Source organism: Centroberyx gerrardi, chromosome 15, assembly GCF_048128805.1.
Source record: "Centroberyx gerrardi isolate f3 chromosome 15, fCenGer3.hap1.cur.20231027, whole genome shotgun sequence".
In the NCBI taxonomy this organism is placed as follows: Eukaryota; Metazoa; Chordata; class Actinopteri; order Beryciformes; family Berycidae; genus Centroberyx; species Centroberyx gerrardi.
The window spans coordinates 19,745,497-19,759,326 of NC_136011.1; the positions used below are offsets into that span (position 1 = coordinate 19,745,497).

General features: G+C 40.9%; 1 protein-coding gene across 3 annotated transcripts in view; it reads right to left on the reverse strand.

The window, feature by feature from the left end:
- grid1a (glutamate receptor, ionotropic, delta 1a) overlaps positions 1–13,830 on the reverse strand; it is a 221,218-nt gene that overhangs the window by 76,782 nt on the left and 130,606 nt on the right. For 2 of the 3 annotated variants that reach the window (XM_078288762.1, XM_078288761.1), the window contains exon 3: positions 4,547–4,831. The exons of the other annotated variant lie outside the window; for it this stretch is intronic. In XM_078288762.1, coding sequence (XP_078144888.1) covers positions 4,547–4,831 — 285 coding nt within the window. The remainder of the gene's footprint in view (positions 1–4,546; positions 4,832–13,830) is intronic. 3 annotated transcript variants of the gene reach the window in all.

The following is a 13,830-nucleotide window of genomic DNA, read 5'->3' on the forward strand; positions in this document are numbered from 1 at the left end:
TAAAAAGAAGAGGCATCAGGCTACACCCTTCAGCGCTGTCAAAGAGCATGGCTGAATCATCAACAGCAGGATTGTTATGAGGAAGCAGAGAAGTGTTTGTTGTCTAAAAACTCTGACTGCCAATAATAATAAAAAAATAACAGGATAAAAAGCACGACCTATCTATTTGGCCAAGAAAGATGCAAAGAAGCATCATCTCAACATGATTAGAGGGCCTATTGGTTGGCAATGGGCTGTGATAGGATTACCATATCATTTCAACTTCTGTTTTTTGCCTCAAGGCAGGTAAAGCGTTGCTTTTCAGTCATAATACAGTGTTATCCCGCTTCTAGAGCTGCAGTAGCGCAACGATATGGAGGCTATTACTATTAGTTGTATAAGAAGTTATGGAACATGCTCTCTCACAACCCAAATGACTTGCGAATGCACAATGACAAATGGAACCAGATGAGGTGAAGCCTACAAGTTGTTTCAGTAATGTGTTTTTGATGCCACTGATGCATTGGTGGAGATTTGAACGAATTGGCTTTCCCGACACACTTCACTACACTTAGCCACACTTTGCCCCTGAGGTCAGGGGGACCAGCTGTTTGAGCTGTGATAAAAAAAAAAAAAACAGAAAAGGGTTCCTCTCGAAAACTCTCCCTATGTGCTCTCCTACCACAACACTTGTGGGCTGCTCTCACCACCCAAAACCACACTTCCAGTGTAGTTGAGTAATGCGTCTGAATTGAGCCCGAGCAGCTGAAGTTCCAGGGCATCAATGAAATGCGACAGAGATAATAATAAATGTGTAGATAAGTGTAATATAGATAATGAACTGTTGGATCATCCTGCGTGCATAATGCTACAGTGTGATGCCTGGGGCTGTGCAAATAGCTCTTCTATCTATCTGCTTTTATAGAGTAATGTGCTATCAGCAAATCGATGACGCAGCAGCCCTGCAAAACACAGCCTTATCATGTCACATCCACAAATCCATCACCCCAAGATCACTGCTAAATGTTTGATAAAGCTGCTCTAGTGTAGCAATCATGCTTTACATGACCTTGGAAGTGAAATATCCTGGTCAAATTGTCAACACTGCAAAAATTGACAGACTTGTGAAGTTATTTTGTCTTGTATCCTGACTTATCAAGCTTATTTTAGGATTTTTTTTGTGAAAACAAATTTGACTTTTTTTTTTACTTGTTTCATGACACTAAAAGTGAAATTGTCTTGGAGAAAGTTTCTTGTTTCAAGATTGTCCTCATTGTTTTATGGTGATTTATTGAAAGAAGTCATATTGGCATTGTCATATTGAAACCAGACAGATTATCTACCAGTGCAGTGAGATAATGTGACTAAAAATATCATGAAATAAGCTTAATAGGTCTAGAAACAAGATAAAATCACTGGAAAACTTGTCATTTCTGCACTCTTGAACTTGAACACTCCCTTTCCGATGGATTGTTCCTTTGAGTATTAGTTTTAATTATCACATAAAAATGGAAAAATTGATAAAATTAGAAAATCTCTCAAATCTCTGAAAGAAACAAAAAGTCTCATACATTTCTGCAGTCAGTGTTAATTACAGTGGCAGAATTGTCATATATCCACTTAGAATTAACCATTATTTAGCTGAGTAACGCAATTTCAGTTAAATGACACTGGATGGGGATACACAGACTGTATAATCACAGGTCAAAAGCTTCAGTACAGTGGTTTGTCATATCGACCGTCAATCCCACTCTCAGCATAACTGATAATACGGCTAACAAACCAAGACATTCCTTGGCAGTTTTGACAGGATGCTTACAGTTTAGCTCCAACAGCCTTCTGCCTTCCTGTTGTCCAAAATGTTAACTACTATTTGACGGTTCAGTAATGTGTTTTTGACATCACATGCTTGAGATGTCAGCGAACTCTTCGAATTTTTAGAGCATATCCTATATACCTGTGTTATAATTATGTACAGTAAGCTGTAAGCTGTGCTCATGGTTGCTAACAAAGGATAATCAATATATATATATATATATATATATATACCATATGTCGACTAATCTAGTCAGCATGCTTTTCAAACTCAGGCAAAAAAGCTGTCGTACAGCTGTGGGAGATAGCTGTGGCACTGGCAGGTATCATGAAAGGAACCTTCTTGGTGAAGGAGACATCACAGAGTCTTGTACTTCCTGCCCTTTTCACAGAGCAGGAAGTACAACAGAGAACGGAGGACGGCTTTGACAAGATCACACTCCGAGAACCTATTCTGCTCCTGCTCCTGCGCTGTGAATAGAGTTACATAATCTCATTTTTGATTATCACTAATCTGACAGCATGTGTTGAAAGTGATGTGACGTTCAAAACCGATCCGTGCTTTTGAAATATTGGCTATGATGGGGAAAGGTGATGGGAGAACCAGGAAAGAAGGCTGGAGCAGATGTTCAGAACAGCTTGCAATGCAATCCACCCTGCAATTTCCAACTATGGGGATAAAGTGACATAGAGGTCCTAACACACTACGCATCTTATTATGTGAGCCATATTAGCCTGCATGGATTTGTCTTCATTCCATTCAAAGTGTCCCATTTAGCGAGCCACTGGGACTGTTTCTCCACACTCACACGTGTAAAGTTTGAATTCAACATCCAGAGTCTTTTACAACACTAACTGCCAGCACAGCTTTGCATGCAGTACTTCTCTCTGGGCGGTGGTGTAGGTCACTGTAGTACTGCTTCAAGGCAGGCACCACGGGTATTTTGACTGTTCTGTGATGAGCATCCTAATTAGCCGCTACATTCTTTAATTAAACGAGTACTGAGTTAAACAGTGTAACACGAGAACAAATGTCAATGGTGTTGACTTCATAGCACCTAATTTAGCAGACTTAAAATAGGCTATTTTGTTAGAACTGGTATCCCATCCATTATTTCTCACCAGTAGTGCCTTGTTAAACTGAGCCCTGATGCATTAGACATAGACTCCCTCTCACAGGACTTACAGTGTAATTTAAGACTGTAGTCACTGTCCACTGTAGGGTAGTGGGCTGCTATATAAAGATTTCATAATATATGATTCACTGAATGGAAGTGTACTGAATCAAGGTAAAACTGCATGAAATCAAGGTGTGCAAGTTTGGAAATGTATATGTTTCTGTTATAAGTCATAAATAGATAGATAGATAGATAGATAGATAGATAGATAGATAGATAGATAGATAGATAGATAGATAGATAGATAGATGGATAGATAGATCCCTGTATTCCTCATTGGGGGCTAAAATCTTATCCTATCCTATCCCATGCTGGGGTTTCAATCGATCCAACACAATGCTGACTGTGCCCTTTCTACAGAGAGAGCCAGTGTGAGAAAGCCAGTCCAAGGAGAGATCTCTGTAAATGTGAAACACCCTGTCACATATATCCAGATGGAGCACCTTTAAAGTCACATCACAGTCCATATAAAGAGTAGCTGTGTAAAAGCTGAGGGTGGGGAGTGGAGACTGGGGGTTGCAGGCTGCATGGGGGGAGAGGAGGGGTTATATTCCATTGAGAGGCTTCCTTTACTGTACTATATCAACTGCAGTTTATACTGTACTGTGTATCCTTCTATGAGATTAAAAAAAAGAAAAAAAAGAAAAAAGATTTACGCTCCCTTCTAGATTGCACTCTTCTAAGTGGTAAAAAGATTAGGCAGCAGTGGCAGAGTGTCGTCTGAGGAATGCCAATGCAGCAATATACTCTCTTCATCTTTCTACCCTTGTATTCCGTTGCCAATCGTTGCCACAGTCCACAGTCCCTCGCCTAGCGCTAAATATGGGTCAAGAAAGGTCTGGCCCATGGGGGCCTGGTGGTGAGAATAATGAAATAGAAATGGAGAATATCTGAGAATACATAAAGCGCGATCTGCTCACTCCCTCACTCTCTGGTGCCACAAATGAGCCAATTAGGCTAAGACTTGTCTAACCCAGAGAACGCTACTAATGGTGAATGCAGCGATGAGATCTTATTTTTCCCCACAATCTCTGCACTTTGATGTATTTTTAACAGTGTGCACGTGTGTGTGTTGTGTTTTTTTCTTTCAGCATATCTCCAACTCGGTGTACATTACTCTTCAAAGCATATCAAGCGCAAGCCGTTAATAAGGCAGACAGATGATTATTACTTTTGGAGCAGCTTGATCTCCGTTGTTTTTATCTGTCTGTGGCTGACTCTGGAGATGGTTTTAGAACATTTAGAATAGTTTAAAGAGCTGAGATCATCGCACGGATATAATATCACATTTATATAAGATACATTTGGCTATCATCTGCTCGCACAGAAATAGCAAAACATACATTTACAACTCACAGCAACCCCCATGTTGGTTGTTGCAAAGTGTAAACATTGACTATGACAATTCAATATACTGTATGTTTGTTTAAAAAAAATAATTTTGAGGTCCCAACTAAACGCCACTCAATGTAATTTTGGCATAGGACATACCATTCTTGTTAGTACAATGATGTCAAACTCTCAAACGAATACCCAAATGACACACACAAACCCCTACATCCCTCCCAACTCACCATAGTCGCTCTCATAGAAGACGATGAACTTCTGCCAGCGCAGTTCTGAGACAAGGGTGAGCAGGACGTCATTGATTCGGACGGGCGGCCGAGCAGCCAGGGTGTAGCTCTCTCCATCTGGGCTGGGGTTGAGCTGGCAGGCGGTGCGGGGCGTCCCCTCCCCGTTCCTCTGGATGAAAAGGTGGGGGATGTGCATGGCATCCGTCAGAGACTGCAGGGCGCTGGCGGCCGCGCAGCCGGTGGACGTGACCAGGGCCAGGATCCCCTGGTTCATCAGCTCACAGGCTGGAGGACGGAAGAGAGGAAAGAAAAAGGAGATAAAAGAGGGTGGAGGGCAGATGAAGAGAGAAGAGAAGGAAATGAAGAAGAGAGCGATGAGAGAGGAGAGGGCATTACCGGGAAAGGGATGAGCGGTGGAGAGGAGGATTGGAAGAAGGTGTAGGAGAAGATGGGGTAAGGGTGAAGAAGAGAGAAGAGAATGAAAAGATGAACGAGGCAAGAGGAAGAAATATAGAAAGAGGAAAAATAAAGGAAAAGCAGAAATGAGGAGAAAAAATAGAGATAGGGAGAGAGAAGAGGAGAGGAAAAGAGATCAAACATGGTTAGATATGCTTTCCGGGACATTTCAAAATATAATCAAATGCAACAAGATTTTTTTTTGAGTAAGAGTGAATAAGAGTACTGCATGTTATTACATAAAGTGTGTTCAAGTGGGCTTAACAATAGAAGATAGCTCCTTATGTATCCTACTGAGGATTAAGTCTGAGCCTCTTCAGTTGGAAATAGATCACAGAAAGCAGGGGGTTGACATTGGGGTTGTATCATAATGTGTAGATGAGAGAGATGCAGTGGGGGTCAAACTGTAATCCTTGTCCCCGGACAAAAATGAGATAGCAGATAAAAGAGCACATGGGTGCTAGCTAAAGGTAACAGTCGTAGCTTCAAAAAGCAAATTAATCGGAAAGCCACGGGCAGCAGTGTGGTGCTTGGAAAAGCAACAGAATAGCAGTGGAGACACGGGGGGGGGTAGGAGCTGCCAAAATTCAAAGTCAGCAATATTCTTGAATTGGATACAGTAGGATGGCTGCCCAAATAATGACTCCCATGTGGCTAAAATAAATATTATTCTGGTCTCTCTCTCTCTCTCTCTCTCTCTCTCTCTCATGTACACACAGTGAACTTGTGTCACCCAGAGCAAGATAAAGATTAAGATAAAGACAGAAGACACATGCTTGTAATAACTATCAGTGGTGGGTCCCTCCTCCCCTACACGTTTGTTTATACATGTATTTTGGGCAAAATCTATTTTAGATCCTCTTAGAACAGGTCAGCATGTCTGCTGGGACAAACTGCCAAACATAAGTTAAAGATTTACATGCTGTCTTCAAAATCATCGATAGCGCCGAAATTGACTTGGAAAGCTGCTTGTTATAAGTGGTGGTAAATATTTTATGACCGCTGGGTTGAATTGAGGTTGCGTTTCCTCCAGTGACCTTCTGGTTGCGTGAAACCATATAAAGTATACATTATTTGTGCTTTAAAATGTATGAGTATGCATCAATGTATCCCAAAAAAGATGACAAAACTACCATATATTTATTGCATACTAACAATAGCTGTAATTTCTGTAAATATAAATGTAGGGAGGTGCTAATCGTCACATTTTATCCAAGTCTGAGGAGTAAAATAATCTTCTTTCATACAACTGTGCTGTGCAAAGATAAAAAAGTTCATATTATTGTATTATTTCTTTGACAAATAAAAATAGTTGGATTTGAAGTGCTTTTGATGTGTGTTTGCTTGCCGAAAAAAAGATAGTCATCCCAATTTCACACTCCCAGATAAACACACAGACTAAAACCAACTGTGCATTGCATCACAAACCCGTGCAATTATCACGAGACACCAATTCATTCTGAATCAACATTACTTTCTCTCTGGAAACCACAGCCTATATTTTTATCATGCTTCTTATGCATATTTGCAAATATGCATTCCACTTAACTTGACTCTGTTCTATAAGTGTGGCTTACAAGAAAATACAGTAAGCCAAGAAGTAAAATAGATTCTCATCCTCTCCCAGGTTGCAATATGTAAAATAGAGAAATAGTCAATTAGAAAGAAAGATAAAGTGATCTAAAGCTGAATGCAAAACAGTTTAAATGAAGAATATTGAATCTGCATTTAATTTCAAGCTCTATCTCTGTTATGAGCTGCATAATCACAATCCGCTACAGGGATTGTCTAATTTTTCATGTGACATGGGACAACACACAGCAAACGCCGCCTTTAAAATTCAAGTCAACATTTCTTGCACAGCAGGGCTCATATAAAAGCATAAACAGCCAAGCGTACTGTACAAAACACCAATTAAATGTTCTCTTACTGCACTTTATAATTCCATCCAATTATGTAGTCTATTTCAATGCCCGAGAAAATCTAGCATAAAAGAAAAGCATTGCAGTGTGTGCATTATATACAACAAAGCCTTGATGATCGCTTTAAGACGCACAACGAGGAATAAGCAGTAAGAACATGTGATAAACATAAAACAGGCAAAATAACATAAAGGGAAAAGAGCAGATGAAATATATGTATATATATTTATATAGAGAGAGATTTTTTTTTTTGATCCACCATTGCACTGAAGGGGGTGTGAGGGAGGAGGCGGAGAAGAAGGAGAGTGGTTGTGAGGAAAAAGGCATTAGGGATGAGAGGATGAAGCAAGAGGTCTGAGAGGGAGGGATGAGGCTGGAAAGAAAGGGAAGGTGGATGAGAGTGGGCGTTGTGTGAATGGAGTCGTACTGGGAAAGTGTGTGTGTGTGTGTGTGTGTGTGTGTGTGGCAGAGAGGGAGGACTATTAATGTGACAAATGACAATTTCATCTGCTGACTCCCTGCACAGGACTACATTAAGCCACTGTAAATCAGAAGTACAGGGGCAACTAAATAACATAAGGAGGAGGTGAAAGAATCTAAGTACGCCAGAGAGAGCGGAGGTAGAGAGAGAGGCACTGTGGTTGAAGTAGAACTAGGAGGAGGGCACAGGAAGAGAAGGAATGAGTAAAAAAGAGTGCAAGAGAAAGAGAGGGATTATTTGGAGCTTTTTGCATGAATGCTCAGGAGAGTGCGAGAGAGACATTGTTCTTTACCAAAGCAGGCAGTGTGTGTGTGTGTGTGAGAGAGAGAGAGAGAGGAGAGAGCGAGAGAGACTCCTATGTGGATGCTAGGATGTGCGACAGGATACTTGGCAGCTATTCCCTAGTGCAACATGAAACGCTAATGCTCTGCTCTGTGGAATTCTGATGCACTGGCTTTAACCACCCAAAACCTCACGCCATCGACAGCAATACAAAGCTTGCACAAGCTTTGACACAGACTCAATGTGTAAACGTGTCAAAGTGGGTTTCTCTTTTTGTTTTTTACAATAAACGCAGCACTATGTATTGAAAAATGATATTGTGGTTGCAGTCCATTTCTTCAGAGCTGCTGTTTTCCTTTCATGTGGGGTTTTTTTTTTATACAAAGCTACAAATACGACCCTGACAAGGATCAACTGATTTTGAAATGTTTCAACATCAATATCTTCAAGGGAGCGTATATATTCCTATGTGATGTCATACCAGTATGCGATATTAAAATGTGTAAACCAAAAACCCTCTAAGAAACAAGGTCTCATGGACCCTTGCACATCTTCTCTGAATATGTTCCATCAAAACTGGATATGGTGTCTATCTAAATAAATATATCATGATGAAATTAACTGCAATACCTTGGTATAATTACTATAAACAAATGAGACCATGGTTGAGCCGATAGCCTCTAGTTTACACCAGTGGTATTGGCATTTCCCTGGTGTTGCTCAGCTTGCATTTGTTTTCTCTTTTGCTTTACTGAAGAGGATAAACATGTTGATAGCGATGTTACCATATGCCTTTCACTCACTCCACCATCTGCCTTTGAGCGAAACTCTGACAGCTTTACCTTTGTTTGTCCGAACAGCAACCCTCCCTTTCTGCCATGAAACAATTAAGCAGATTTCCTGCAAAATGTGGCCCGGTGGTACACAAAGTAAAATGCAGTGTAGAGGCCAGTAGAGCTGCCAATCTTCTTGCCAAATGGTCTTGTGTTTGTTTACCGGTGATTATATTATAGATATAATGTCTCAAAATTAATGTGGTAATGATTTAGTGATGCTAAAATGCTACACATAGCACCTGTAAACATGACATATTTTAGGTGCTTTTGGAGTGATGCTATAGAAGAACCATTTCTGGTTCCACAAAGAACCTTTCAAGAACCTTTTAATATCCCAATTAAACATATGGTTCTTTGGGATGTTAAAAGGTTCTTAATTCTCAGTTATTGGATAGTGGGTGATGGCATAAATGTGGAAAACAACAAACCTCTCCATAGTATATATTGTGCAATTGCAAATGTGGCCAGGGTTAGATAAACAAAAACACAATGCAGGTGTCTAAGCAAAGGAGTGCAGAAATGGTTCTTTAAGAAAGGTTTTTTCTATGGCATCACTCCGAACAACCATTTTCGGCACCTTCTTTTTTTTTCGGTGTGTATGCCGTATATTCTAAAAACCCACTGGCAATTCTCCATTCAAACATAGTAAAGCCTCTGCCAACACAGAAAAAGTCAAGACAATTTACACAACACCCCTCCATTCTTTTTCTCACCTCCCTTCATCAACAATCTTTGCACCAATGCTTTTTGTAAACAAATGACTAGTCAGTGTTTCAGCTGAATTGATTTCATTCATTTGAATTTCATTAAAGAATTTTGTAATGGATTCCTAGCTTGGAAGGAAACCTGCAACTATCGTAAGACTACTCACTATCACTGTAGGTAAAAGACAAGGTAAGATTAAAGACAGTCGTGTCCCTCTCCATTTTCCTTTGCTCTACCAGCTCATGTAGGTCCCTAGCTATACATCTGGATGCTGACAGACACAAACACACACACACACACACACACACACACACACACACACACACACACTTTCTAATTTTTTTTATGATCCTTAGCCCCTACCCCCTACCCCGCAACCAATCTTAGTAGACTGTGGCTAAAGTGTGTCTGTGTCCATTTTGGCACCATAATGGACACTGCAGGCCCATTACACAGCAGACAGCCCACTGACAAGAAGAGAGGAGGGCTCTGTAGTCATTGGAAAGGATGATAATGATGGAATAATGACTCCTAAATGTTCCCCCTGAAGTGGACAGGGGCCATCACTCATCTCCTGCTAGCTATCTGACACCTAATGTCAGCTTAACTGCAGTCTCACGCACACACACATACCTCAAAGGAATGGCCTCCACTGCCAGGATAATAACGTAAATACATTATTCTGTAATCATACAGTATATTATTATGCTTCTAATTTGGACGGACGGATGGACAGATGGATGGATGGATGGATGGATTGAGGGATGGTTAGATGGTGGGTCGGTTGGATGGGTGTATACACTAGATCAGTACAAATGGATAGATAAATGGATGGGTGGATTTTAAAAAATCCACATCTACTGTAATTGCAGGGTTTACAATGGGGAGATGCAAGTAACAGCTGCTTTCATTGGAAAGAGAGATGGACCAATCTATCAAACCCTTTGAGGACGAGCAGGCATTTGCCTCTCAGTGATGAAATGGATGATGGATGGATGATGAATTCAGTGGAGGTGAATGAATTTTTAAACACACCTTATCAACACTTTGCATGTCTTAAACAGCTGACATTAATACCAGCTCAATGAGATCTTGCATTTTTGCTGAATTGTCAGCAAAATTGAGAGACCGAATTGGGGAAGGAGCTGTGTGAGCAGGAGGGGATGAGCAGAATCTTTCATGTTCCTACGCTCATAATTGAAACCATTAAAAAGGCATCTGCCATGCGGATTAAGGCCAATCAACACAAGCACACAGCTTTTTTGAAATGAGTGTTTTCCTGCAGAAGTCCTCGCCTCATCAGACCAGTTCAGTTCTGCGTGGATGGTCTCGGGAGAGCGAGAATTATCATCAACACACCAGGCTGAGAGGAGACATTACAACTTTCTGCCGTGCAATCTCTTTAGCAATGAAAAGAGGATATCATCGGTGTCTTGCCCACATTTTACCATTGTAATATTGAGAAACAAACCACAACACCACTGCTGTAGTGTATATTGCATAAATTGGGGCTGTCTCAGCGATTTCACAGTCTAAATAATAAGGTCTCATTTGGTTTTCTCTGACTCAAAGCACAATCCACCACTGAGATAAATACTGCAATGCTGTCAACACGATTTCTACCCTGCAGAGACAATGGCATAGCTCTGATCTAATGTAGACAGCTCGTAATATGTAATTCAGACTGAAATGTTATCTTTCCTGTATTAATCAGGGGCAGTTTCAAAGGCGCACAACAGCGATTTTTCCCTTTCCTTCTACTGTCTGTGTTATAATCCCCAATGTGGGTCAAGTTATTTTCAGGATCAGCACCCAGTTATTCCTCCCAAATACTAAAACAAGAGGTAATGAAGGCTTTATACTACATACGTTAGGACATGACCAAATAAAAGAGATTTGGTTTGGTAGATAAGCCATCGTTGATTCAACATTTGATTGTAATCTTCCCAGAAACCGTTGTATAACATGTGGATACACTCCATATCTGCTCTTCCCTTGAGCGGGTATTACCTCAAATTGTTACCAAGTAGTGGGAACCCAGCAATCTTAGCAAAGGGAATGAAGACTTACATGTTCCAACTCTGGATCATATTTCTTCTCTTTCCAGAGCAAATAATTCCCACTGTCCGTCAGCAATATGAGTGATTGCAGCAGGCGATGCTGAGATAGCCTACCATTAAATTAGCCGTTGATGGTGGCTCAAACGTTCAGCAGGGAAAGCTGGCACATACTGCATACGTTAAGTTTTAGCCAGTGGAAGATTCATAACAGCCCTAAATGATCCATATCGTCAGCTAAGAGGAGATGGATGTTGTGTCATTTCCTCGTTATGAATGGGCCCTTGCACTCAGGTTCTGGCAGCTTTCTACGATACAATAGCTCTTCACCACACAGGAGGGAGAAATGGGAGATATGACTATATGGCAACTGGACCATGGCTTCCTTCAACATTTAACTCTCGCTCTAACATTACACCTCCATTTAGAATGAGCAATCCCTCTATCTTGCTCTCTCTCTCTCCCTCATTCAGTCACTCACTCTCCTTGCTCTTTCTTTTGGCAAGATAAACATCCATGGCCTTTTCTCCATGCTTGCACTCCTGCTGTCAGACCAAGATAAGGGTACCTATCCCTGTCAATACTATTGACGCTAAGACTGCCCATCTCGTCTACACTGCGATGGAGTATTTCACTCCTGAAAATTACACCCTCCAGTCGACAGACAGTATGATATGAGAAATAGACTTGAGATATACTGTATATATAATAACCATACACTGTTACATTGCCATATCTATTAGAGCAGATTGATCCAACATAATGTTGAGTATTAGTGCTATGTCTAGTAATATAGATAGATTGACCGTTTTACTCCATTATGAATATTTATGATGGGGCTATTGAACCAACAAAACAAAAAACAAAAAAATGCAAAACACTTTTGTCCCAGTGCAATAACCCAAAGTCAATGGCTCTTGACTTTTACTGTGGAGTCGCTTATTGTTGATTTTAGTGCTTTATGAATTTCTAATAGATGGCTCCTCTCACTTGTGAATAATTCACTTGGATGGTGGCAGAATTTCAGTACAATTGTGAAACTAGCTTTTGTCTTTGTAGTGGTCTTAAACCACGCTTCGCTGGGTACATTGACAGGTCCATTTTCTCTTACCATCTAATTCATAATGCGACTGAACAGGAAGTCCTCACCTTCACAACCAATTTTCAAAGCTAAGGCCTTTTCACCGCTTTCTGATGTAATAGAAGAATTAAAATTCTCACAGCATGCACACATGTTGACAATAAAGGAAACTATTCTCTGCTCACTGAGACATTTGCAAATGTTATCTCACCTGAACCATGCACAGACTGGCGTTAGAAGACCTGCCAAGCTCATTATGTGACTGTACAGAGGCAAGGGCCGCTGCTTTGCTCTGTGTTGGGTGAGCAGAAATCTAATGAATAACTGTATACTATACAGTCATGCAAATGACTTGTATCTTGCTGGGGTGAAGAAATTGTGCTGTGGTTTTCTGGCTGCCACTCTCTTTGTATACGGCTTTGTGCTAGTGGCTGCTGCTTCTTGCTCTTTGCTGCATAAGCTGAAATCAATCAAATTGTATAGAGTATAGCGAACATCAAAATGGTTTGCGGTTTGACAAAGAGATCCAATTTTTTCTGTGCTTTCATGTCTCCCCGCCTGGGTCCCTATGTTAAATATACTGTAGGTGCTGGGACTCAATGTTTCCGACAATGTAACTGACAAAAGGAGATGCCTGGTTTGCTAGCAGAAATTTATCCTGGGGGATATTTTTGACTGCCTGTACCCAAGGGATGCAATAGAAAAAGGCCTGCAGTCTAAATCTCTCCAGCCTGCGAGAAATGCCTGACCTGATGTGACAGAATCCACTCCTTCATTTCATAGGTTCAGTAAACAAGGTAAAAAAAAAAAAATGTTGGTGTTTGACTAGGGAGGCACACCTAAAGCCCAGCGCCTCAGGAAATGCTGAGTCACCGGTTGTTATTTTGCCCCTGAAACTGATGCCACCAGACAATGATATCAGCAACAACCCCAAAATGTGATACGGCCGGCTACCATGTCTGGCGGCATCAGTTTCAGCTGCTGAACAATTGGTGGTGACTTAGCTCTTTCCCCGCAGCGCTCAGCGTTTGGTGTGCTTCCCCAAGTAAACTGGCTGGGGAGTCTCAGCTCACAACAGAAAAAGATTTTGATCTTGACTCATAACACTGTGTTGATGTCACTATCAGACCTTAAAGACATTCTCAAATCGCTTTTAATTATCAACAGCCTTTAAGTTGAATCTGCTGCAGTCACAGTCAGTCTATCTCTCTGTCTCCGGATTCTCTGATCCTCTCTCTCTCTCTCTCTCTCTCTCTCCCTCTGCATCTCCTCTTCCTGACCACTTCTAACTCTCTGTCTTTGGCACTCGCTCTCATCAACTTAGCATAAACAATTTGTTTCAGGGTCCCTCCCAGGGTTATTATGGTCAATCCAATGTGTGTAGCATAGTCCTTTGCATACACAATGACATGTTTTTTTTTTCTTTGCTTGTAAGAGGCTGATTAGCTGTCTTACAATTAACAT